The sequence below is a fragment of the Eumetopias jubatus genome, unplaced genomic scaffold (genome assembly GCF_037043125.1).
Source record: "Eumetopias jubatus isolate StellerSeaLion01/CBP00866 unplaced genomic scaffold, mEumJub1_p1.0 scaffold_4, whole genome shotgun sequence".
NCBI lineage: Eukaryota > Metazoa > Chordata > Mammalia > Carnivora > Otariidae > Eumetopias > Eumetopias jubatus.
The window spans coordinates 41,616,197-41,642,864 of record NW_028274810.1 but is presented as its reverse complement, the minus strand read 5'-3'; the positions used below and the strand labels follow the sequence as shown (position 1 = coordinate 41,642,864).

At 34.5% G+C, this 26,668-nt stretch overlaps 1 protein-coding gene across 2 annotated transcripts in view; it reads right to left on the bottom strand.

Annotated features, from left to right (window-relative positions):
- The window catches only part of ADGRL4 (adhesion G protein-coupled receptor L4), a 113,314-nt gene that overhangs the window by 38,318 nt on the left and 48,328 nt on the right, over positions 1–26,668 (bottom strand). Inside the window, exons 3-8 of one of the 2 annotated variants that reach the window (XM_088022963.1) lie at positions 11,115–11,267; positions 3,913–4,062; positions 2,942–3,012; positions 1,953–2,132; positions 1,661–1,844; positions 473–589 (exon numbers count right to left, since the gene is read on the bottom strand). In XM_088022963.1, coding sequence (XP_087879089.1) covers positions 473–589; positions 1,661–1,844; positions 1,953–2,132; positions 2,942–3,012; positions 3,913–4,062; positions 11,115–11,267 — 855 coding nt within the window. The remainder of the gene's footprint in view (positions 1–472; positions 590–1,660; positions 1,845–1,952; positions 2,133–2,941; positions 3,013–3,912; positions 4,063–11,114; positions 11,268–26,668) is intronic. The other variant, XM_028102569.2, reaches the window with a different exon arrangement.

The following is a 26,668-nucleotide window of genomic DNA, read 5'->3' as shown; positions in this document are numbered from 1 at the left end:
AATGGCAAGTGGAAAAGAAATCCAAACCTAAAACACCAACTTTTTGTCTTTGGGAACATTGTTTGTTTTCCTCACCCAATTATAAATTCAGCCTCCAAATAAGGAATATGAAAGATTACTGAAGAAGAAATAGTAAAAGAATCCTATGCAAATTATAGCACCTATAATTGCTGCAAAAGAAGGAATAAAATCACAGCTCCTCTATATATTTCATTAGAATCTCAACAATATCAAACAGCTTCAGTGACTGGGCACAAGACAAGAAGGACATAGATATTGTCAGCTAAAATTCTCACCATGTATTGACATCCGACTGAAAATCTTGAGTACAAAGTCAGAAATTCTGTATATAAACATCAAATATTTTCTATAGGAAACCACACATTATGTGTACATCTGATACAATCAAAGGCATGATAAGTATTTATTGCAAATTACTGACATATTGAATATAAGACTATCAAAGTCTTACCATATGAATCATATGCAGCTTTTCTCTTTGGAAATATATTTATATAATCTCCATCCACATTCATATAGGGATGAGTATGTTCGATGTGATATGAATCAAAAAAGAAAGTTTTGAGAGCTGAAATAAAACCATGAAAATCATAAATTCTTTGAAGTTAGTTTAATCAATGTATTTGTTTAATGAGGGATAATTTTATCCATCATTATTGTATTTTATCCATCATTATTGTATTTCAACATTTTTTGGCAAGTAGAATGAGCATATTTTGAACATGCTTAGACATTATAATTTATATCTTAAAAATCTGATTCAAGTTTTAACTTTTCTGATTGCACTGTAACACTCATGGTTTAATCTTTGTTGGATTAAGTAAAAGACAAAATACATATGTACACAAGGGAGCCATAAATTATAATTACTAAATCAAAGACAAGCAACCACAATGTCTTAGAGGGTGGTATCTATAATAAAATTTACATATATGGAGAGTGATTGAATTAAATTCTTGAGTGATAATTTCTTTACCTGGGATTGTTCACCATTTTTATTCAAGAATATCACAGACATGCAGGGATCCTATATATTAGTCATAATGCTTGCTACTTTAATTTGGATAAGTGGTGAATCATGATATGAGATGGTGATTCTTGCATACTTATTGCTGCATAGCAAGATGTCACCCACACAATATAATATAGATGTATGCAATGATTATCAGAAAAATTTCTTTGTTTCCTCAGAGCAACTTTATAGGCATCTTTAATTTGATTCAAGATTCTGAATGTTTTGAATAGGAGATTGCATGAAGCAGGAAACATTCTAGTTTGCTAAGTTGATTGCTTCATATCAGAAAATCTGTCTAGAACTATCTTTGGCTAAGGTAGATCCTAACAAGTCATGAGATGACTAACTCAAAATGACAAGGGAGTAATGTACTCTGAGCATTTAAATGCTAGACAGCTCAGGAATAGGACAAGGTGAAGATTGTAGGAAGGAGGCAATATTATGTATTCATCCTTTTTACTCATACTTCATTCATATTACTCTTGTAATGTACATTGCCATTCATTTCTGCATTGATGAAACAGGTGACAATTTAATTAACAGTATTTTAAATACTTTCTTTCCCTTTTGAGAATGGCCTGTTCGGCAAACACTATTGTTTTGAAATTGACCTTGGCTCCTTACCTATATCACTTGAATTAGTATCGAACTGAGTGGTCTTTTGGAAGTTCTGAGATATCCTTAAGGTAGCCTGTTCAGCAGCATGCATCAGTTTTGTGAGATGAGTTCTTCTATGATTCATAGATAACTTGTCCCAAACTATAAATACGTCCTTTTGAACAAAATTATTCACAGTTTTTACAAATTCCTGTTGAAAAAAAAAGTGTGTCTTTTAAAAATGTTGGAATCCATGAATCACAGATGTAAGGAAAAGTTTAAAGCTCAGTTATATTGAGTTAAAGCTCAACATACTTACAGTAAGAGTTGAATTAGAAAGGGTGTCCTTGGCTGAATTAGTGCTATTCATGGCACCCAGTAATGGGGATGCTTTAGCTAATATTTCTATATATGTAATTATATCCATCGGTGAAAGATCTTTCACAGAATCTCTATAGACTTCTTGTAGCAAAGCCACAGGTTCCTTTATGTGTCTAAACTGTACAAAAATGAGTCCAGAAAAAAGAAACCAATTTAGAGTACTACTGGATCTTTTTAAGAATAAAGGCTGTATGTTAAATTTATTCTAAGTTTCGTTTTCTTGTGCTAATTGTTAATAAGTTATCAGACTACACCTAAACCATAACATGCAGCACTGAAACTTGAAATTATTTATAAAAGGTTAGCAAATAAAAAGTATAGAAATTAGAAAAGAAACAGAATGTTTGAATTAATAACTTTTAAAAATTAGCTTTTTAAAAGTTATAATATATGATAATGTATTTTGAATTAGATTTTAATCAACCAGAGAAAATTCTTTACAATGTGATATATTGGAAATTTGTTTTTAGCTCACTGTTAGTCATGTTGAGAGTCACACTTTCAATCACATGACAATTCTGTGAATGTCCTACTTTATTTATTCTTTGAAACATTTCCTTTGAAGTACAAAATTTCCTTGCATTCATTATGTCTTCTTAGAATGTGGGAATGGGCCTGGGGTCAAAGTGTGTTTTTATTATTTTATTCATCAACTTTCTTTATATGTTGAAAACAAAATTCCTGGTATACTAAACAATGAAAAAGTAATATACATTAAATATCTCAAAGTCTTCCTCAATACTTTGGGGATTTTCAAACTGATCGTTCCTGTGACTCAAACTACTTAAATCTCTATATGTAAATAGTTTCAACTCTACATGAGGATCAACTGGTTGTTTTTTTATTTAAAATGTGACGTAGGAAGGATTTTAATGGAAACCAAAATGTCAAAATATAATAAATTCTTAATCTAACTAGTTTACTTACTTTTGTTAACATTCTATCAATATTTGCAGCAATACAGGCATTATCTAGATGGCAGTTCGCACTCACATTTTCTGTAAAAAAAGAAAATAGATTCTGTTTTTTTTAAATATTTTTTCCTGGGGTGCCTGAGTGACTCAGCCAGTTAAGCACCTGCCTTTCTGCTAAGGGCGTGATCCAGGAGTCCCGGGATCTACCCCCCCGCATCGGGCTCCCTGCTTCTCCTTCTGCCCCTCACACTGCTCATGCTCATGCTCTCTTGTCTCTCAAATAAATAAATAACATAAATAAATGAAATATTTTTTCCTAAGATGATTATATTGATTCCAATAATTTTACTCCCTTATTTAAATGTTAAAAACACATTCTTAACACCTGAGTTTTATTTTTTGTTTTACTCGTTAACATTTGCCTTTTTAATTATTTAAAAAAGTTATTCATAATGAAATACACGTTTATTTTCATTTTATTCATTTATTTTTCCTTATTTATTTTTATTTGTTATTTGTTTTTATTCATTAGGATACACAATATTTTATGGAAAATGGAAGACTGTAATTACCCTGCATGTTAACTACATATGTTAATACATAAAACATATGGTCTACTTCTTCCATTAAGTAGAAACGATACTTTTTCTTATTTCATTATATAGATAATAATGGAATACTGGCACATTTCTGGGTGCCTGGGTGGCTCAGTTGGTTAAGTGTCTGCCTTCGGCTTAGGTCATGATCCCAGGGTGCTGGGATTGAGTCCCACGTCGGGCTCCCTGCTCAGCTGGGAGTCTGCTTTTCCCTCTACCCTTCCCCCCTGCTCATGATCTCTCTCTCTCTCTCAAACAAATAAATAAAATTAAAAAAAATACTGGCACATTTCTTAGAAGATGTAGTTCTTTGTATGCTTTACTACTGTGTAGCATTATATTTTATATAGTTCTTCGATAATACATAAAATATAATCATATGACTTACCTTGGCAGTAAGTGCCATCATTAGGTGTGAACTGTGCTTTTCCTGTGGATGTCTGATAACCTTCCTTGCAGGAGCAATTATACCCACCATCCACATTTTCACACACTGCTTGATCTCCACAGGCAGCTGATTCACTGCACTCATCTATATCTGGAAATATTTGAAAAATTAAATTTTTTATTTAGTACATATACAATTGGTACCTTGCTGATACAGTTATATATGGTTAATGATTTCATCAAATTTTATAAGAAAGTAAGGAAAATTCCATCATTTGGAAAACAACAGAGCAAACTTAGCTGCATATATATTTTTTTTAAACCCTGATTTGGTCAATCCATTTTGAATGGATTTAATGAATATTAAAAAATGTCATTCATGGATCAAACTCTTGAATTATTTTCTGAGTAGAATGATTCATCCACAAAGTCATTAAAATAACTTCCATCATTGACAATTTAACATTTAGTCCTAATTGAATAAAGACCCAATTTTTTTTCTTTTTTTTTGTTTTTTTTAATTTTTTATTGTTATGTTAATCACCATATATTACATCATTAGTTTTTGGTGCAGTGTTCCATGATTCATTGTTTGTGCATAACACCCAGTGCTCCATGCAGAACGTGCCCTCCTCAATACCCATCACCAGGCTAACCCATTAAAGACCCAATTTTTAAAATACATCTAAAATTCTTTGTTTTCTACTATTAAACTAAATTTTAGATTGTAACAGCTCAGTTTAATCTGGAGGATAAAAAAGAATAGCCCATTTTCTTTCCAAAGCTTCATTTTTGCACATAAGTTATTCTAAAAATTAGCAAAATGTGTGATTCAACTCCCTTAAAATTTTACCACAACTTATTACTTTTGTGCAGGTTATATTTTACTATGATTCTGAATACACAGTCGTCATAGATAAAGTAACAAATTGTACAGAATTAAGTCTTAGATTTTCAGTAGTCATATATCAGAGTCACAGTAAAAATGTTAGGTTTTAAGCTCATATAATTTATATTCTTAATTTAAAATTTTACATACTGCAGTGAAATATGTCTTAAAGTTATAAATACAGTATAAATACTCTGCCAGTAGGCAGAGTTCCAACAGGGAATGAGTCCAAGGAATGGAAGAGTCCAGATCATTACCTTAAGCTAGTGCAAAGATTTTTGTGTTCCCAGCCTGGCTCTGACATCTTAGAGATACTCTATGTTAGATTAATGAATAAACCTGTAATCTTAAGTATAAAATTTGATTTTTTAAAAAAACTAATAGAGTGCTACAATACTGTTTGCCATAAAAAAGGGGAGTAATCAAAGTCCAACTTAAAAGGTCATCTAGCTAGTTATCTTAAAAGTAATTGATCCTAATTTTTCACTTCAAAAATGCAATGAAGGCACAGAATAACATTAAAACTCAAACCACCAAAAACTGAAACTGACAGCAGCCTCTTGGTAGTTCTTGAAGAAATGTCCATTAGCTAGAAAGGCAATGGTACTAGATTTAAGAAGACAATTCATAGGCCCGAGAAAGGGGTAGAAAACTCCTTGTTCTTCTGCCAAGCCTGTATATTCATAATCTGTACTCCCCAGAGAGCCAAGTATACTACTTTTCAAGAAACAGGAATACTATCCTAGCACCCTCAACCTCTTCCTCTGATTTCTGTATATGTGTGTTTAGAGACTGCCACTCCACACACACACACACACACACACACACACACACACACACACACACACACACAATAAAGTAGGGGATAAGCAATAGCAGGTTGATTCTTAAGATATAGTGAACCGCCAAGGAAAGCATTCCAGGTAAGGATAAAAAAAAAGAAGCTATGTGGAAGTGCAGACTGGGGTTATTATTTTTCATGAAATCCATGAGGTGAGAAAAAATATACAAGAAAACAAAAGACTAGTCTTTCTGGAGCAGGGCTGAAGAAGTAGCATGTATTATACCCAAATGGGGATAACACCCCAATGAAGATGTGAACAGACCTATGTGGTATCATAAATAGAACAATTTATTTTATGAATAAGAAACATGTTTTATGAATGCCCACATTTCCTATTTTTAGATGTCTTATATGGCTAACAGGAAATGAGGTGCTGATTTCTCTCAATTTTAAAATTATTTAAAGGTGCAAATTTTCTTGGGAATGTTGTCCCAAACCCATCTCTAAGCAACATACAAATATTTTTTTTAAAGATTTTTATTTTTTTATTTGACAGAGAGAGAGGGAACACTAGCAGGGAGAGTGGAAGAGGGAGAAGCAGACACTCTGCTTAACAGGGAGCCCGACACAGAGCTCCATCCCAGGACCCTGGGATCATGACCTGAGCCGAAGGCAGACGCTTAACAACTGAGCCACCCAGGTGCCCCAGCAACATACAAATCTTGGCAAACTCAACGTCCATCCTCTCTCTTGTATTCTGGACACAGGGGTATATAATCTTGTTGCTCAGAACCAACTGTGTTTTAGTTTTTCTCTGTGCATCCTCCACATCCGTGGTGCTTGTTGGGTTTCTGCTCTAGTTCAAGCCTTCCTACCACCACTCACTTAGCTAGTTATTATCCCAAAATGTCAGCCTTGGACCAAGTAGGGAATTTCAACCTCTGAATTCACCAAGCAACAAAATGGTAATCTGTAAAAAAAAAAAAAAATAAGGAGGTAGTCTCCTGGGAGACCAGCATTCAAAATTAGGATTATGCAAATTTTAATATTCTGACTCCAAATGTTATACAAGAATATTAATTAACCTACCAAAGTAATGCTTTTCAAATCTTAATCAACCCATCAAAGTCATGTTTTCCAAATTGTTTGGACTTTTCTTGCTTATACTTTTTGATTTTATAACTTTTTACTCAAATGTGGAAGTGAGGTTTGCTGAATTTGATGTCCCTCTCTCTCACTCTGTTTATTGAATCTAACCCAGTGACTGGTTATGCCTCTACTTGTTAGCCTATCACTCTATGCCCCTTGCTACCTAGTAATATAGACAGAATCATAAAATATTGAAAGAGTATGCCATGCCAAAATGAACATGACTGCTATTTTGCAGCGAGATCTAAACCCACTTCTCTGGCAATCTCTTGCAGGGCCTCATTAGCCGGAATCGAATAAAAACACTATGTATCCTTCTTCCTACAGGTAAAGGCCCTGTAGAAGATTTTAATTCAAATCCTAGTTATAATACTCATTAGCTTTGTGACTTTAGGTAATACTATTAAAAATACCTTTTACCTTAAAAGAATTCTTTTTTAGAACAAATGAGGAAATATATGTAAAGGTGTTTTGAAGTTGTGCCCAAGATATAATAGGTCCAGTGATTCTATTCATATTGTGTGTTTTCTCATAGCAGGAGCCCTGTGAATATGTAGGTTTGGAGAAAACAGATCAATAATGAGTGTCTCATTAGATTGCCATGTCTTAGTATTCCCCAGATATGTAAAAGAGGAAAAGAACCCCCACCTCATCTTAATAAAAGTTAAATTGCTATTATGTAATTATTTCAGTCAGGCTAGAATTGACATATCATATTTAATAACTGATCCACTTTTTCTGCCACCAACCTAACACTCAGCTTAATACTAATAATTTGATTTTGCCAAATGTAAGCACATCATAACAATCATTTGCTTGTTTTGCACATCAAAAAATTCACTCTCTCCTTTTTCATTAGTAAAGTTATGCTTGTTTCTCATGTTTACAATGAGCCAACCCAGCAGCAGTTTATCGTAATCTTCTTTCAAAACATGATCCTATGGTTGTTTTGATTCTTATCATTTTCATCAATAACTGAATTGTCTAATGTTTAACTCACAGACTGTGAAAAAAAAGATAACACATTCAATTACTGAAAGTAATTTGCAAAGACAAAACTGAATGTTAATATTACTCAAAGCCAGAAAAAAAAATCTGAAATTATCAGCGTACCCAAGGCAACAGGACATACAAAATTATAAGCAGTAAACCCTGCTCTTCAGCACGTGGTAAATGTGAAGGAGTTCTTGGGTTGTACTCATTTGGCCTTGGGAGAATTCACTGTCTTATTGGATGCCTCGGTTTTCCCATTTGTGAAATATGAGTCTGGAACCAGGTCTCTCGGGAGCTAGGGATCTGAAATTCTGTTTTACTGTAATTCCAAGGGAAAGCCAATGTTCAGGATGCTAAATTTCCCTCAAAGCCTTCTGCAACAAAATTACCTTCTCTGTGGACAACAGTATTTGAATACAGACTAAAGGTAGATAATTTTGCTTGGGTCATTTCTTGCCCTGAATTGGGGTTTTTCATGATCTATTTATAGAGGTTCTTAATGAGTATAATTACCAGACATGTTAAATTTAAGGATAAGCTAAACTTTCAAATCAGACACGATACAGTACAAGGTGATATACTAACGTAAAAAGAAACAGAATTATAGTTCTCGTTCAAATTCCCTGAAGATTATCATAGCGCATAATGAAAATTACTATAGGACTAGAGAGGGGGAAAAAAGAAATAGTTGTTCTGCTGCTCAAAAAAGCTTAATCCTTAAGGACAACAAAATTGGTGAGAAATAACCATTTTCCAGAGAATGAATTTTTCAGTGAATAATCCATCAAACAAAACAGGTAGAAGCTGAAGGACTCAATATTGGGTGCTGGATTTTAATATAGTTCTTGTGTTTACTGATTACTTAAAATAGCTAAAAAGGGAATTAGCCAAAACTTATGCCCATTCCACAGTATCTCAATAATAAATGAGTATTGGGAGAAAGAGTCTGAAATTACAAATATGTTATACTTCCATAAAACGTTGGCATTCAATCATCTCTTTGTGTGTGAGTTCCCTCTGTGTCTGTGATTCCGTTTTTTTCTAATGCAGGAATTCTCTACTTGTAGGGAACACAGACAGAGAAATAGAGCCTTTTGTGAATTGAGGCATATTAAAAGTAAACACACTCAGATGAAAAGACAGATGTCTTCAAGAGACAAGAGGGAATGGAGAGCACAGTTAAAATTGTATTAAATTCCAGTGATTAAGATGTTGTAAGTTCTAATTTCTTCACTAACTGGAACAATTCTAGTAAAGCTTACAGAGCTCTATAATTAGAACTTAACAACTAAAGGTAAAATGCATATTATACACACATAACATTCTAAGAAGACTAGCAACTAAAGTAGGGGCTTGAGAAGAACAAATAGTGAGATATTACAAGTTTTCTGGACAGAGCTTCATAGATTACTTCCTGAATATACTGTAAAGTTATATACTATAAAACTTTTTGCTGAAAACACTAAAGATAAAATTTATCCTTCAACACAAGGTGCCTGGGTGGCTCAGTCAGTTAAGGGTCTGCCTTTGGCTCAGGTCATGATCTCAGGGTCCTGGAATCCTGCCCCACATCGGGCTCCCTACTCAGCGGGGAGCCTGCTTCTCCCTCTCCCCCTGCCCCTCCCCCCAGCTCATGCTCTCTCTCTCTCTCAAATAAATAAATAAAATACTAAAAAAAATATCGTTCAACAAATATTGTCCTCTTTTCTCATATTTTAAATCCTTTATGCCCTTGCAAAAACATGATCCACTGCATTTGCATGATTCAGATCAATGCATAAGATTTAGATGGCCACCCATTTTTGCCTCCTGTGCCTTTCCAGATACAAGACTGTGATTCTAATCCTCCCTTTATCCTAAACATGTGAATCTGGAGTAGCCTCCACATCCTTTGGCTATCAAATGAGAATACATTGTTTTCTGTTTATTTAGCAGAGTAAATGTTGTGAAACCATAAGTACATGAGACAAGATAATTTCTTTGATACAGACATTTCACTGATAAAATTTCTTTGAACATTGTCTCCTAACTTATCATGTGTTAATAAGAACATTGTTAGATTTCTCCTTAGCTTACTGACAAGAATCTCGGTAGGGACCTAATCAAAGCCTTCGATGTGATCTAGATTAACTTCGCTATCTCTCTTTTATCTAACTATGTAAAATAGAAGCAGCACATTACCCTTGTCCACGTTGCATATAGTCTTGGTTTCTAGTCTAATTTCTTCTCCTGGCCAATACTTCACTCTCAGGGCCTCAGTTCATGTATTAATTTTGCAGATTACTATCGGCCATATTAAATTAAGCTAGTTGTTGGTAAATTGGACAGTTTTATATAAACCATGGAGAAGATGATTTATAACTTGCTTTCAAAGTTTAAGTCTTTGGCTCCAGAGAATTTGCCTCTGAAAATTGTTCATCTTGTTGAATTTACTAAACAATCTTTTTTTCTCAGACTGTAATCCAAATATTGTAGGATCTGGTATATCAAATGCATGACCAAATTATAATAGAAGGACATTTAAAAACTTCTAGATACTCTCTTCAGACTTAGAATAATTTCACATAGGGATTTAGTTGAAATTATTATCATTCCAGAGGACATTTTAGTAAGCCTGAAGTGATTTTCTAAATAGGACTCTATTTAGAAACTAAAAACATTAGTTTTTCTGAACATTAATAGTTACACTTCATGCAGGTCTTAAGTGTAACTACCTTTCAGCAGACAATACTAAAAGCACTAGAACAATTCTTTTATAACTAATGCCTTTCTGAATATTTTCTGAGAAAAGGTGGAGCCCATTTCAGAGTGCATATTTATAAAAGCATCAATATCTTGGCATGCAAATGATAATTTTCTTGAGTCAACATATAAAAGTGTAAATATTTATTCTGTTGTTTGTCACCATGCTAGATCTCATACTTTCATGACTTTTTTCTCATAAACTGCTCGATTTTCTCCCCCAAAACATTTTCCTTACATCCTTAGATAAATATGCCATAGTATCTGATTATATAGCATTAGAGAACTAAAGGAGTTGATGAAGTTTCTTTTTTTTTAAAGATTTTATTTATTTATTCATTTGAGAGAGCGAGAATGAGAGAGAGAGAGCACATGAGAGGGGGGAGGGTCAGAGGGAGAAGCAGACTCCCTGCTGAGCAGCGAGCCCGATGCGGGACTCGATGCCAGGACTCCAGGATCGTGACCTGACCCGAAGGCAGTCGCTTAACCAACTGAGCCACCCAGGTGCCCCAGTGAAGTTTCTAAAAGTATTGCACAACTAGGGTACACTCAGGGACTGGTAGAATTTGGTCCAGATAATATCTAATCTCTGGAGGTAATAAGCAGTAAGAGATAGGACAAATTTAAGTTAGGTAGTCAAACTTACCTATGCAGATGGTTCCATCATTAGTGATAAACCTGTCCTGGTTACTGCTGGATCTGAAACCGGGGGCACACATACAGTAGTAACTTCCCTCTGTGTTAGTACAGTTGGCATTTTCACCACAGGGCTGGGTCAAATTTCCGCACTCATTATCATCTGTGGAAATATCAATTTAAAACATTATTTTTATATAATTGAAATTAATTTCTAATATTTTCCACCAGTATTTGGGAACTGTGACTGTTAAATAGTTTAATGTAATGCGATGTCAATATTTAGGAAAAGTTAACAGCACACATTCCACACTTATTTTTATTTATAATGTGACACTTCCTTTGTAGTTGCAAAGCAAACAGAATCTATTACTTCTGAAAACAATGAACACAGTTATGGAAAACATATCAGAACATGTTCAAAATTTTATATGTAATTTAATAATAATGACGTCAATACATTATACTCCTTTGTAAATTTATAATACTCTCTATAATTAGTCAAAAGCATACCATAAGTTAAAACATCATATATTACAAATTGACATGTTCTAATCATGTACCATTTATTTTTATTACTTATTCCCTAGAAGAATTTTGCATTACTAGGTTGACATCTCTTAACTTATTAATGAATTTATTCATTAAATACTATGTGCATTTTATTGTCCTATAGAAGAGCATACAAAAAAACTTATATCATAGTCCATGGTCCTTACCTTCTAGAATTTAATACAGTTTGTCAGAAAATATATAGGTTCATAAGCCTGTGTAAAAATCAGAAAGCAAATTTATACTACCCATCAAGTAAATAAAACAGAAAATAAGTGCTTTTCAGAAGTGATCATAATAGGCTGGAGGACGAAGAGAATATCTTCAGGTGACATTAAGTCTTGTGGGTTGAATTATGTCTCACCAAAAGATATGTTCAAGTCCTAATCCTGTGTCTTGTGAGTATGACTTTAGAAACAGGCCCTTTGCAGATGTAATCAAGTTACGAGGTTACACAGAATTAGGTGGGCCCTAATCCAGTGGCTGGTATCCTTATAAGTAAATATATGAGAAATTTGGACATGAAGACACAGGGGAGAAGGCTCTGTGGAAACAGAGGAAGGGCTTGAAGGGATGCAGCTGCAAGCCAAGGGATGCCAAGAACAGAATAGCTGGCAACCACTAGGAGTTAGAAAGGATTCTTCCCTAGGCCATTTGGAGGGAACATGACCCTTCCAACACCTTGATTTCAGACTTCTAGCTTCCAGAACTGGGGATGCTATGTTTGTGTTGTTTTGAGCCTCCAAGTTGGTGCTAGTTTTCAAGGCATCCTTTGGAAACGAATGGACCCGAACTGGCCAATCCAGGGTAGGTAAGTATTGGTCAGAGAAGACAGGTCATGGAAAGGAAGACAGAATGTTGGGCAAAGAAGCAAGCATAAGGTAACTGAAACACTTCTGAAGTTAGAGGGAAGCCAAACTGGGGAGAACAGAGAGAAACCATAGGGGAGTTGCTCTAAAAACAAGTTTGAAAAATATCTTTAATTTTTATCCCCCATTTTTATCAAACCAAGTTTAATTTCTCCTTAAGGATGAACTGTATGACATTTAATTTGTACACAGGCTATTGCAGACATACAGTGATAAGTAAGAGTTGGAGATTTTTCCAAATGTTTTATAAATATGAATTCACTGAATCTTTATGTAAGCTCTAGGAAGAAGGTACCATTGTTATCCCGTCTAACTGCTGAAGAAAAGAAGGAATAGAGAGAAAAAGTAACTTGCCAACATCACACAGCTATTCAGTTGCAGAGCCAGGTAGTTTGGTTCCAAAGCCTGTTCTCTTAACTGTTCCATCCTGCTGCTTCTGTGAGACTTATTTTAAAATGCCAAAATGTAAAATAAGAATTTATCAAATGAATTATGGGTCTATTTTGAGAGATGGAAAGATACTGAGGTAGTGACTTCTGAAAGAAAATGGAGACTTTATTTGCATGCTATTTTTTTTTTTTATTTGAGAGACAGAGAGAGTATTCGTGGGAGGAGGGGCAGAGGGAGAGGGACAAGCAGCCTCCCTGCAAGCCGGGCTTGATCCCAGGACCCTGAGATCATGATTTGAGCTTAACCAACTGAACCACCCAGGCACCCCTGCATTCTATTTTTTTTTAAGATTTTATTTATTTATTTGAGAGAGAGAGAGAGAGAGAGAGAGAGAGAGCACAAGAGGGGGGAGGGTCAGAGGGAGAAGCAGATTCCCTGCTGAGCAGGGAGCCCGATGTGGGACTCGATCCCGGGACTCCAGGATCATGACCTGAGACAAAGGCAGTTGCTTAACCAGCTGAGCCACCCAGGTGCCCCCCTGCATTCTATTTTTAACTTAAATTTTATTTCCACTTACTCATTTTCAAACACTAAGGATATACGTATAGATGTTAACATATGGTAGAAACTAGGGGTGAATTCCTCTCTTTTTTCAAAAATGACTACTATGGACAGGTCAGGTAAGATTTGCAAATCCTCTCCTTTCAAGATATTCAACCTATATAGTTCTATTCCATAACTTTATTTTAATATTTATATGCTTTATCACTTTGACTTATTATATTAATTATAATAGGCTAAGTGCTATAAATGTATCCAAACATATAATGGCTCAGTACAATAAAAAGATTATTTACTGCTCTAGTCAGAGACCAAGGTTAGTGTTCTGGTCATTCTTTAACAATGGTTCAGGGACATAGGCTTGTTCTATCTAATGGCTCCACCACCCCATAGGGCCTCCAGGCTCTCTGTATTGATCCAGGTAGGGAGTTAGGGTAGAATAGGGCATAAAAGAGACCATCACTTTGGTCCACATTCTATTCACCAGAATTCATTTAAATGGCCACACTTGACTATAAAGGAGGCTGGTGGCCATAGGCCAGGAAGAACAAAGAAAAGATTTTGACTAGTCAGAGCTTTCTGCCATATTTATTCTTTCACGAATACAATGACATTTGAATAATGAAAGCAGACATATATGAATACCAAAAAAATTTACCAAATATAAGAAAATCTAGTTGATTAATACCAAACATGTGTAAATTAATTGACTGGAACACAAAAGGGAAGATAACATTGTATTTTTGAAGTTACTGTAATTTCCTTAATCAATAAATATCATTTAAATTAGGCATATCCATTGCATTAATAGCTTTTACTCTTCCCTTGGCCAATCACTTATTTTGTATGTTTTCGATTTGTTTTGATATTTTGATATTGTGCCTCTGATGGAGGCTCAAAGAAGAACCATGGCCCTGCCTCTGCCCTTCAGAATCTGGGCATCTTGACAAGAGGCAAGGGGTAAGCAGAGAACAGAGAAATGCATATGTGGTGAAAGAAGACTCTGCAAGAGTAAATGATGGCCTCATTCCTTTTGCTCGGGTAGGGAAAGAGGGCAGAAGAGATTTATGGAGTCTGGAAGGATGAGGTTTTCGTGCATTACATTTTTATATAATTCTATTTGGACATAATTTTACATATTATGGAACTATTAAAAAATGTTATGGAAGGAGAAGGAAATAATGTAATTGATGTCTTTTCACCTCCCACCTGACTACAGGGTAGTTTCTTACCTTACGGCATCCATGGGAGCACGTTTTAAGACATGGTTGTCTGACATGATTACTACCATTCACTGAAGGCTCCCAAAGAACCAGGCATTGTACTAAGCACTTCATATACATTATCTGACACTCGTTTTTAATCCTCATATAAACCTAATGATGCAGACATGATTCCTATTTTACAAATAAAACTGAAATATAAAAAGTTGGATTACCTTGCCCAAAGGCACACAACTAATAAGTGGCAAAGTTTGATTCAAGACTGGAGCTTTCTGAATGTCAAAGTGATCTCATTTTTCTTAAATACTACATTATAAAAGAGTTCATAGTGGTAATAGCTACCATTTATTGAGTGTTTATTATGTGCTAGTCACTGTGATAGAAAGATTACTGTAAAATGGAAAATACGTTGTGACTACCTCAGAAAATTGTCACGAGGACTAAAGAAATTGATGTTCAGACAATTCTTAGAGTGGTGCCTAGCATAGTAAGCACTATGTACAGGCTGTTAATCTCCTTATTTAAAAAATATTACTATTGCTATTTAAATTGCTAGAAATCTGGTCCTGTTAACACCCTGCTTAAAATTCTTAACAGCTACCTGGCTTTAGTATGTAATGTTATCTCTTCTCTATGTCGAAGGGAGCTTCTGAAATCTGGGAGCCAGTTTAAACCACTTATCTTTACAGAGGTATAACAATAAAGATGTTTGTAAAGACTTTATAATGTAAGATCTTACAATTAGTTTTCCCATAGTTCAATTTTTAAAATTTAAGTAATTTATTTTATTATTTTTTAAGATTTTATTTATTTATTTGAGACAGAGGAGAGAGCAAGCATGAGCAGGGGGAGGGGGAGAAAGAGAGGAGTCTCTCCTGAGCAGGGAGACTGACACGGGGGTTCGATCCCCAGACCCTGGGATCATAACCTGAGCTGAAGGCAGATGCTTAACCAACTGAGCTACCCTGGCACCCCAAGTAAGATAAATTTTGAATGGCTTTATATAAACTGTGCTGAAAGTTAATACTTTATGAAGAGGTAATACTTTATTAACTTGTGTGTATTTAATTATTAATTTATTCTGTATACAAGATATATTCTACACCTCTAATGACAATATATACATATATACTCAGAGCAAGCATATATGTTTATGTATGTATACACAAAAAACTATTAAAATTAACTGAGAGTAGCTCACAAATTGAACGCAATCATTTAAATCAAGTAAAAGAAAAATATTTCATAACACGGGGTTTGATTCAATGATTTAGTTACTCAAATATTTATGGAGTCTCCTAGTTCCCAAATGTGAATATGGTCTATACTGGGAAATAAGTAAAAATTAATCAAAAAGTCAGGATATGTGCCCTGCTGTCAGAGTTCACATTCTAAAGCAAGTTAACACAGGAGCATATAATTGAGTTCTTATTAAAATAAAAGTTTCAATTTTTATCTCAAAATTTGACTCCTTTTACAGCATACTGGGAGAAGTTTATATTAACTTTAAAAGAAATTGTGCTCTCAGATCAGTTATTGGTAATATAGAGAACGAGGAAGATTGTATCCCTTGTGGTCTATAGCTGAAAAAGGATATGCAAAAATACAGAGAAAAAGGACTCACTCGGTCTGAGGTATTGGTCAGAGTCCAAGAAAATGAGACACTTTATATCAAGTGATTATGTTTCTAAAAATAAATTAACACGGCAATAAGTTATTGGACTCCAACACATTTTTTAAAGTCTTGGGTAACATTATTAATAGGCAGAAAAAGGAGATTAACAATGATTTTTGTGTCTTTCTCTACTGTGTGGTTTTGGAGCACTTGACCTCTTAGCTTTCTTATCAAGAATTGGGAAATAAAAGTATTTTGTTATCTCTTGCCCAATCTTCTGGACTGGATATACAATAAGGACTAATTCCCTAATGGTCTGAGTCAAATCTTGTTTCATAAAATAGCACTTACCTGAGAGTAACCTCCTCTCTTCCCCCAAGATAGTGGAGATAGGCAAGAAATTATATTCGTGAAGTAATATATAAGTTTCAAGTATTTAAATAGCCTTAAACTTTCCAGTGTCCAACTTCATAATAATTAATTTTCAAGGAGAAATTTTTTTTGGATGGATATAATATAGGAAAATAGAAGCCTGCTTCTTTTGTGCTCTAATTTCCATTGTTCAAATCAATTGACCAGTTATGTTACCCACTCTCTGTAACTCTATATTTAATCCTTCTTGTGGGATGATAAAATAAATATTTAGATTAGAATATCACTTGAAAAATTCATTGTTACACCATTAAGTTGGAGATAAATTTTTTTAAAATTTATCAAAAACTGTTAAAGAGAAATATTAACATTCCTTCAGCAAAAATTTTTCATGGTCCATGTCGAACACACAGAGTTGAACACTGCAAGAACAAAAGCATCCTCACCCTGTAACCCAACAGGATCCATGGCTATTGGAGAAGATGGACAAAGGCCCAAATTATTGCAGTGTGTGTAACAAACACAAGGGGTATTTAGTAGTACAGTGGTAACTCAGAGAGGAGAACAGTTCCCTGGGCAAGTCTTCAGGATAGAAGAGTGAAGGTTATTTACAGGAAAGGTTTAGAAGAGGAGGGGATGCTGGAGCCAGGCACTGAAGTATAAGAATTTAGACAGACTAAAGGTGTCCCCAGTAATCCTTTCAAAGGAAAGAGCTTACCTCAAGGCCTGGAGGCCTGCACCAGCAGCATACTTTACAACACAGCTATGTTGTTGAACACTGGGTATGAGGGTAGAGGGTGAAGGGCAAGACTCTGTGCAGGTAGGCATGGCCTAAACTCAGAAAAACACTTGCTAAGAATTTGGGACTATATTCAGTGGGTAAAAAAAATGTCCATCATCAGATTTATGTAGTGGAGAAATCTGATTAGATTTGAATTTCAAAACAGGTTTGGAAAGATAAGGAAAATTAGCTAAGATCCCAGTAGACCCGGCAGAACACTACAAGACATGAAGAACTAACCAAAGCAGAATCAAGGAGAAAGTGGGGTAGGCTATATTTCAGAAATATTTAGGGGTTAAAAATCAGGGATGTGGGGAGAGAAAGGAAAGCGGTTAAGATTAAACGAGATTAGGCATGAATTGAAAATTGTATCAACTGGATAATGGCTACATGTGGATCTTTATATTATTATTTTTTTTACTCTTGTGTGTTTGGATTTTTGATAATAAAATAATTTTTAAAATATCAGTGGGGATTACAGACTAATTGGAAATGAGTTAGTTGGAGAGGGAGAAGGCAGGGATGACTCCCAGGTTCCCACTGGGAGGAATTTGGCTGATAAATTGATCCACTTACCAGGACAGGGAGAAACAGAAGAGGAGCTTCCTTTCGGGCTAAGGAGGGAGTTTGCTTTTGGACAAAGAAAGATTGAGGTGCCTTTAGGACATTAAGATAGTATTAACAATTGGACAGTCAATCATATAGCCGTAAATTATTTAATCACGAGGTAACACTCAAGGCTCCCTCCTCTTCCAGAGGATTCATCAGAATCAAGAGCCTGGCATTTACTCAGCTCTAGTGCAAGGAGCAAGCTTGCTATCTTTCTTTACACTTATCTCTAGGTGGACCTTGTCTCCTGACTCCATCTGCTTTGATCCCCGTAGTTTTAATGAATGTGGCTATGGATTATTGCACATTCCTTGTGTTGTTGTTGCTGTTGTTCTTCCTATGTTTTTACTTAGGTTCGGCTCTTCCGACCAACTGAGTAATACGGTCCAGAGGTTAGGATGTGAGAGTCAAGAACAGGTACCAAGAAAGCCCGTTAGCTTATTTTCGTTCCCAATGTTGGCCAGAAAAATCTTTGGGGTTCCACATGGTTCAGTCCAGCTTACCAGAAGACCACACAGGAGTGTAAGTAATAAACAGATGTAAATGCTAGAAACATCCTCTCTCAACATACTTTTGGGCAACTTGTTCCTGTGGTTGGTGGTTAGCTACTCATTTTGTTATTGTGGGCTTATATAAAAAAGTAGATCAATGTGATTTATACCTAAGAATCTGAAAGAAGAGAGAAAACATTTCTCAGACATTCTGCTAGGTGGCTCATTTTATTTAATTGTTACAATAACACAATGATTGGTATTATCTCTAGTTTACTTATGACAAAACGAAACCTCAGATGGGCTAAATCATGCATTTTAGAGAGAAAATCTATTGTACACAGTTTCTGTACTTAAGACTAGCTGGCTCTACTTTATATCTCTGCATTGTAGAGTGAGGTGTACTTGGTCATAAAGTGGTCTTCTAAACAAGGCTCAATTAATGGGCATCTAATTCTCTAAATTCAAGAGTAATATCAACTACCCAAGTAATGACACGTTTTTGGCAACAAACCATATCATTATATGACTTTCTGTATAATAAAGTAGAATTTTATAAGTTTTTTGTGGTTTTATAAGACACTGGCATTCCAGGAGCTGAACACAATTTGAGTTTGTGTTCTATTTTTATTAATACATTGACCTCAGTCCGGGAAAAATAATTAAAAAAGAGAAAATATTATCCTCTCTTTTCCAAGCCCTTGAGATATTATTGGCGGGGCTCAAATGGATTATAACAACTTGAAAGCCACAGAACCTTAACAGCAGCATCGGTTCTACACACATTCTCCCTCTGGACATGATTGCCAGTATTGCTCTGTAAATTTGAACACTAAAATGACTATAACTATTATGTGACTCCTTGTGAAACAGGCCCTCTATGTCAAAGGTGGAGCAATGCCAAAGCTTTATTTTTATTTTTTTTTTCTTCCATTTTTCTCCCCAAGGCAGCCTGCTGGGCTCATTTGTTTCCAGTAGCACTGGCAATTTTCTTCTCATGCTCAACGCTCTAATGAACTTAGAAAAATCATCATTATTAGCCTCCTCGATTATGGGCTTTCTGCGGTTTGTACTTTTCTTGGGAATATTAAGGTAAACATATAGGTAAGGGGGAAAACAGGTCAGGAGAAGGGAAAGATAAAAGAACTACAATGGAATTAGAATGGGTTCAGCCAGCCAAGAAAAGAACTGGAGTTATAGTTTCCGCACTGAAATGTTGTCATTACATCCTCTATCTAAGACAAGGAAAAGAAAGACAGAGCTACATTTTTCTTCCCCTCTAGGAATTTCTTCAGCACCTGAATCTTTAAGTGCAGGCCAGAATATGATACACACATCACCCACCCTTCCACATACACAGACTCACATTTGCAGAATTATTAGGAAGACAGATAAAAAATAAGTAAATCCAGTATTGAAGATATTTTTCCATTGTTGATTAGACAACACACAGTATAAACTCATGTTTCCCATGACCAGTGATTTACTAAGTCCAATTTAGTACAGAAAAGTCAGATATATCAAATGCAAAATGTTAGAATTATCATGGTAAGAAAAGTTGGATTACACAAGAATCAAGTTTTTCCACTGGGTATTCATTATTTCAAAGAATTTCCTCAGTGAAAATGTGTTTTTTAAACTGTTTGAAACAATAAATATCATTTCACATTTTTTGAAAGGAAAAGTGTGCCTTTGATTATGGATCAGATTTTTCCAAGGATATTTTTATATGCCCCGCCCCTCACCCCTGCCCAATGTATAGAATGGTCTCTGGCTGTTTTTGCATTTATTTATTTTCTGAAGGAAATCTAACACTTAAGGAGATGTTCCCATTTTATGTTATGATCATGTTTTGGTCCTCTCTTTGTCAGAACTATTAAAACACATTTTAGAGCAAACAAGCAAAACTAAGTATAAGTAGAGTAGGCAGAAAAAGAAAACAAGCCATCTTATTTCTCTAGGCCCTGGAAGCCACTTCTCTTGCTCATTGGCTGCAGAGGGTAGAATAAAAATCCTCATATGTGTGTTTCAAATTATGAATCAATGACTCTAATTCTTTTTTCATTCTGTTGTATCTATTAACTATAATAGTAAAGATGAATAACACTCTTATAGTCTTTCTGGTACTTCAATGATGGTTATAAAATAGGTTTTGAGAAACTAGTTTTATTGATTTTTGTTTCTAATCATTAAAGCAATACATATTCAAGGGGAAAATCAAATCAATGATAGAGAGAAAAATCTTACCAGCTCTCAGTTACCAAAAAAAGTTGCCAGTTAACAAAGGAAAAATGATTAGAATAGTATCAGATTCTCACTAACATAACTGAGAGGCAATGGGATAGCATGTGTAAGTCGCTGGGATAAAATAACCGATCCTATAGTTCTCTAAACAGCTAAAGAAATCTTTCACTCAATAGAGTGAAAAACATTTGTGGAAATGCATGGATTCAGAGAGTAGATCACCCACCCATGTAGTCTGTGTGGAGTAAACATTCAAGATAGTGTTTTAATCAAACAATAATGTAATTTAGTAGACAGGCCTCAACATAGAGGAAGATTAGATTGAGGTGTAATAATGGTAGATACGAGCAACCCTACAATATATAAATTCAAATGAATGATGACTGTAGGATTAGGAATGTGCAAAATAAGAGATAATTGGGATTCTTATATTTACTGAAAGGAAAAACTAATAGTAGGGACATAGTTGAGTTCATAGAGTCGATATCACTTTTGTCAAGGTGAAACTAGGGTACAGTGGTCAAGCAAAGCACACTGCAGAAAGGAAGTGTTGTTACCTAATTTTAGTAAAGTATAAAAATATGGATTTGAGTCTGAGTACCAGGAACAGGTGTTGGGGAGCAAGAATTTCCTATCCCATTCAAGGGCTTTCTAGCTGGATTAAGAATCAGATTGACATAAGGCAGGTGAACAGGAGAAAATCAAATTTAATAGTGTATGTATGGGGGAATCCACCCAGACAGGGAAATGCCAGAGACAGTCAGGCAAAATGAGGTATTTATGTCATTCTGAAATAAGGAGAAAGAGGTTAGGGTCTGGGACTTTAAAGGGAAAGAAAGCAATTCACAGGATGATGAAAAAGAGTAAATTTTTTGTTTGTTTGCTTTAGATTTCAAGTTTTTATTTAAATTATAGTTAGTTAACATATATGGTAAAATTGGTTTCAGATGTAGAATTTAGTGATTCATCACTTTCCTATACTACACAGTGCTCATCACAACAAGGGTAAATGCTTGATGAATGTTTGTTGGGCCACTCAGAATCAGTGGGTCACAGAGGACTTTGATCGAACAGGCCTTGCTAGATTCTTTCCTGTCTACCATACCTAGTTTGTGGTATAACATAGTGACAGCTCTCTTCCTAGAGCAGGTCCTTTATCTAAATTCTTTTTAGGAAGTTAAGGGGGAGGTAAAGAGTTTTTCCTGAATCTACTTGGTTTTGATTGCTTTTTAACTCAAAAGAATCTTCATGCTAAAGTGGCCCCATCTTGGGGCGTTCTGCCCTTGGCCCCTACATAGGAAATGGACTGAAAATTCACAACTGAATTTTCAAAAAAGGAAAGAGGGGTGACTAGTAAATTGCAAAGTTAAAATTAAGAGGAAATAAATGAAACTATAACTAAGTAAAATAAAATACCCAACATGAAATAATTGTGCTGGGATAAAAATATCTATCAAATTTACAAACTGTTACACTAAATGCAAAAAACCTGTATTTCCCATTATAAGACACATTTTATTAGATTAGATTACAGATGAAATTCAGCTGTATTTTGTTAATAATAAATGTACTTAAAGTTTAAAGCAAACTTGAAAATAAATCAATGAACCAAGAAAATAGGGATGACACATTTACTATCAAAGTATATACTTATATCACTGGCAGCCTGATTTAACAATTAATGAGATTGTTTCCTTGATTTTAAAATGCCATTAATTTTATGACACTTGATCAATGTGATAAAATGTTTTGAAAAAAAACCTATATCCAATCTACACTTACTAAAAGTTTAAACATTTATCCATACGACTACATAGTACTCTCTTTACTCTATCATAAAATTGACTCTAATCATCTTTCACATTCCATTCTAATATTATTTGGGATTACCTCTGTCACCCAACTGTACATAGTATAATGATGATATGCTGCCTTCCATAACTTGTGACTATAATTTTTACCTCAATATTTACTACATTTGGGTGTGACAGATGGTATTGAAATGCAAAAACTATTAGTTTTGTCTGTATTTTATTTTTAATTAAACTAGGACTTTGCTTGTCCCATGTCTGAGTGATATTCTTCCCGATGACTGTGTTAATTTCTGAGAAAGAAATGACAAAAAACACAACCGATTTCTCTATCAGTCAATAGGTGCATCTTGATATCAGACTGATTAATATTAAAAAATAGAATTTGTTTAATGTTCAAATCTATGTTATATTTTAATTTTTGGTAGGGCAAAAGCCTAACACTCATTTTTCAAATCCTTTAATTATAGTACAGGACCCAGAGAGCAAAGCATGGGCAGGATATCAGGCTATCTGCAATCAACATTTAATGCATCCCTAATACGCCTCAGTTAGCAGCCTTTTGTCCTTAAAGATTACATTCACTCTCTGTATTCAACTGTTACCCCTGGGGACACTCCTAGGTTTTTTTTTTTTTTTTTTTCCTACATCCTTGATCTCTCTCTGCATTTTAATTCAATAGCTACTAGATATTCCTACTTATCTCTTTCAACAACTCCCTAAATTAACTATGGAAACTTTTATTACCTTCCTCTTTAAAGATGACAGCCATTTTGCCTCCCTCAAGTTCTTTTTATCCACACTACTATTTTGTGAGTCCTTGTGCAGACCCGTGTTGAAGACATCTTTGATTCCTTTCTCTCCCTGTCTTCTCCATCCAAGCATAAACTTTATCTTGACAATGTCAGGATGACATCTTTTTCTTTAGATATTTGCCATAAATCATATCATACATTCTTTAAAAATTATAGTGAAATGTCATTTATGTATTGTTTTATAACTAATATATATATATACATATGTGTATATATATGTCTGTGTAAATATAACATAGTTTTTATTTGTTAAAAGAAAAAATACAGAAATTTAATTTCAATGATTTATCCATCTTATTGGTGACATATCCTTTCAAATCTGACAGATATCTCAAAATGTACAAGATAAAGTACAATAATGGTGAGGACATATTCAAAAATCTGTGGCTATATAAAGCTAATCAAATAAATTTTGATTAATACAAAATATAGTGCCAATTTGCTTGAGAAAAAATGGCCACGGAAGCTTACCTTTTCTTAAGTAAACTTGATATGCAAACCTATGGTATACATAAAAACTTGTTTTCATATTTTATTATGAAAACAAGTTTCTCATATTTTATTATTATAAGTTGATGAACTCCCTACAAATATGTCCTCGATTTTAAACTGAGGTTATCAAGGAAAAACACCGTAAATTATTGATATTTGTATTTTCAGACATTTGTATATATCTCCTACACAGTAGAAGCACAATAAATGCTTGTCCAATGAGGAGATCATAATACTGAGTCTTCTCATTTGCACCCAAATCTGAGTATGTCATACCACTTTTATCAACTTGGTATGCTGTTTGTTTGTTATGCTTGGTATGTTTATCACTTGGTATACGGTTTGTAAGAGTTATAAATCATACTAGCAATCAAAGTGCAACAGACTGTGCTGTTCAGTAAACTGCAACAGAGACTGTGCTGTTCCGTAGGCAACTCATACTCCATATTTCCTTTGTCCTGACCCCACTTTGCTCCTTTGTGCACCTGTGTACTCTTCCTACCTGTTCCCAAACTCCTCTGACCTTGCCTATTTAGGGGTATGTTCACTTCTAGAGTGCTGCCAAGATTCTCTTTCTCTGCCTTTTGAAGTGTCTTTAGTGAGACAGAAACCTCCAATTGGATTTAGATATTTGAGATCTACTTTGGGACTGTGAAAAATAAATCTTGTATTCCTAATTTTCATACTAGCAGGATATATATTTTAAGATAAGTCTGCTTTTATCATAAAGCATGTCACAAAACTATTATTTTATCATTTATGTCTGGCTGGTCTCAAATTATCAGTCACTTGACTGTTTTATAGGATTTCTTAGTAAAAAAATAAAAATAAAATTTATACATAATAAAATCATCGCCCCAAGAAATAATTAAAACATGTAAAGAAACACTGTTTTATGGGGCATATAATAAACATATGGACATATCTTCAATTCTCAGAAGAGTTCATTGATTTAAAACTTGTTGCCATTCAAAAAGAGGTGTGAGTAATTTATAGCTCTTTAAATTGAAAATGATACAAGGTGTAATCAAATATCATGCTTCCAACCCTAAAATAATTGCCTTAAGGGTCAGTTAGAAATTGCCTTCCTCCATCAGTTTTGTAGCCTTATATCACTGGTTAGGTACATTGAGCAGTGTGAAGATGATTTAGCTAATAGTACAGACTCTGGAAAAAGACCTGATGCCTTATTTTCTGGACCAGTGATCTGACCCAATATGGGATGGGAAAACTGATTACATAACTTGAGATATGAATACTTAAGAGCAAGGGAGACTGATTAAAAAACTTTGTCCAACTTGAAAATGAATGTTCAAGATCAGAGTGATCCTGATATTACTGTATAATGTACATTCCCTTATCACTCTAGTGCTTTTTCTAGCTCAGAGTATGCAGTTACTGGATTTTTTTTTGTGTGTGTTTAATAACATCCCTTTATGACAAGCCACTGAAGTCTTAGAGGTATCTCATTTTTATTTCAGACACTATTTCTGATCAAAGTACAAAGCAGAAAAGGTTGCAACAATAACCTTAGAATTAAGTTGTTTATATCCCCATATAGGATGCAAAAATAAGTGAAAACAGCAAGGACATTCTAGGCAGTTTGGATTAGGTTGCGTTCTTGCTATCTACTTAAAATGTTTTCATGTTTATGTTTCTGCAGTACTAATGTTAGCACTGTCATTTTGAAACCTAATAAAATTCTTCCATTTAAGTCCCTTTTTTTTTTCTGAAATGTTTCATCCATCATAGTAAAACTGTGTTCTGTCATGGGGTAATTGCAAATTGGCAAGCCAGAAAGGGCATCTACATGTCCTCATCTCCCTTATCTCTATACTGGGCAGGGATGACAGCCAATTTATTAGTTGAGATATTGTTAAACTCATCAAATAAAATACTATTTTCTGCCTCTGTGATGTTTTCTGTTACAGTATCAGAGTTGTTTCTTTCAAAGTCCATTTACAGATGGCTGTGACAGCAGTTAGTTATGCCCAATGACTTTGTTGTGCAGACTTACTGAAAGTGGGAACATCTTGGTTCTGGCTAAACGACTCATACTAGATATTTTGGGAGCAGAAGGACATGCAATCAGAGTAGAATTCTGCTTAATGGTGTGTTAAGAAATTTTACAAAGACTTTAAATCGGGAAGATAAGCCCCAGTCCCGGATTTATTTACAGCCAGTTGTATTATTTCAGACAAGTCACACAGTTCTATTTTGTGTCTCTGTTTTCTCACCTACAACGTGGTGATATTAATACAGTATTTTCTAAATTTCTGTAGAAGCGTTTTCAGCAATAAATGAGATAGTGAACGCAAATGGACTTAAATAAGTGAAACTGTGAAGCTATTTTATTCCTATTTTAATCTTTAAAAGTAGGAATTTGCCTAAGTCATAATATAAAAATATAATTGAGGCTTATGATTACTTAGTCCAGAGTTCTGATAAAATCCAAGTATACATTTTGGGAGATTCCTTTTTGTAATGTAAAAGCTAAATTGTATTTTTTAAAATCTTTATAATCATCACTCTTAAATATGACTCAAAAAAACCATAATCTGTATAATACTTTGTTCTGAGAATAAAATTTAAGTGAAAAATTAACTGATGATTCACTTTTAGCTGCACTAGAAAAGGAATACTCCTTTGGAGCCCTTACTCCTTGTACTTGCTTGTGTATAGCAGGCAAACCCTGCAGGCGAACATACAAGTAGAAATAATATAGAGCAACACACCAAC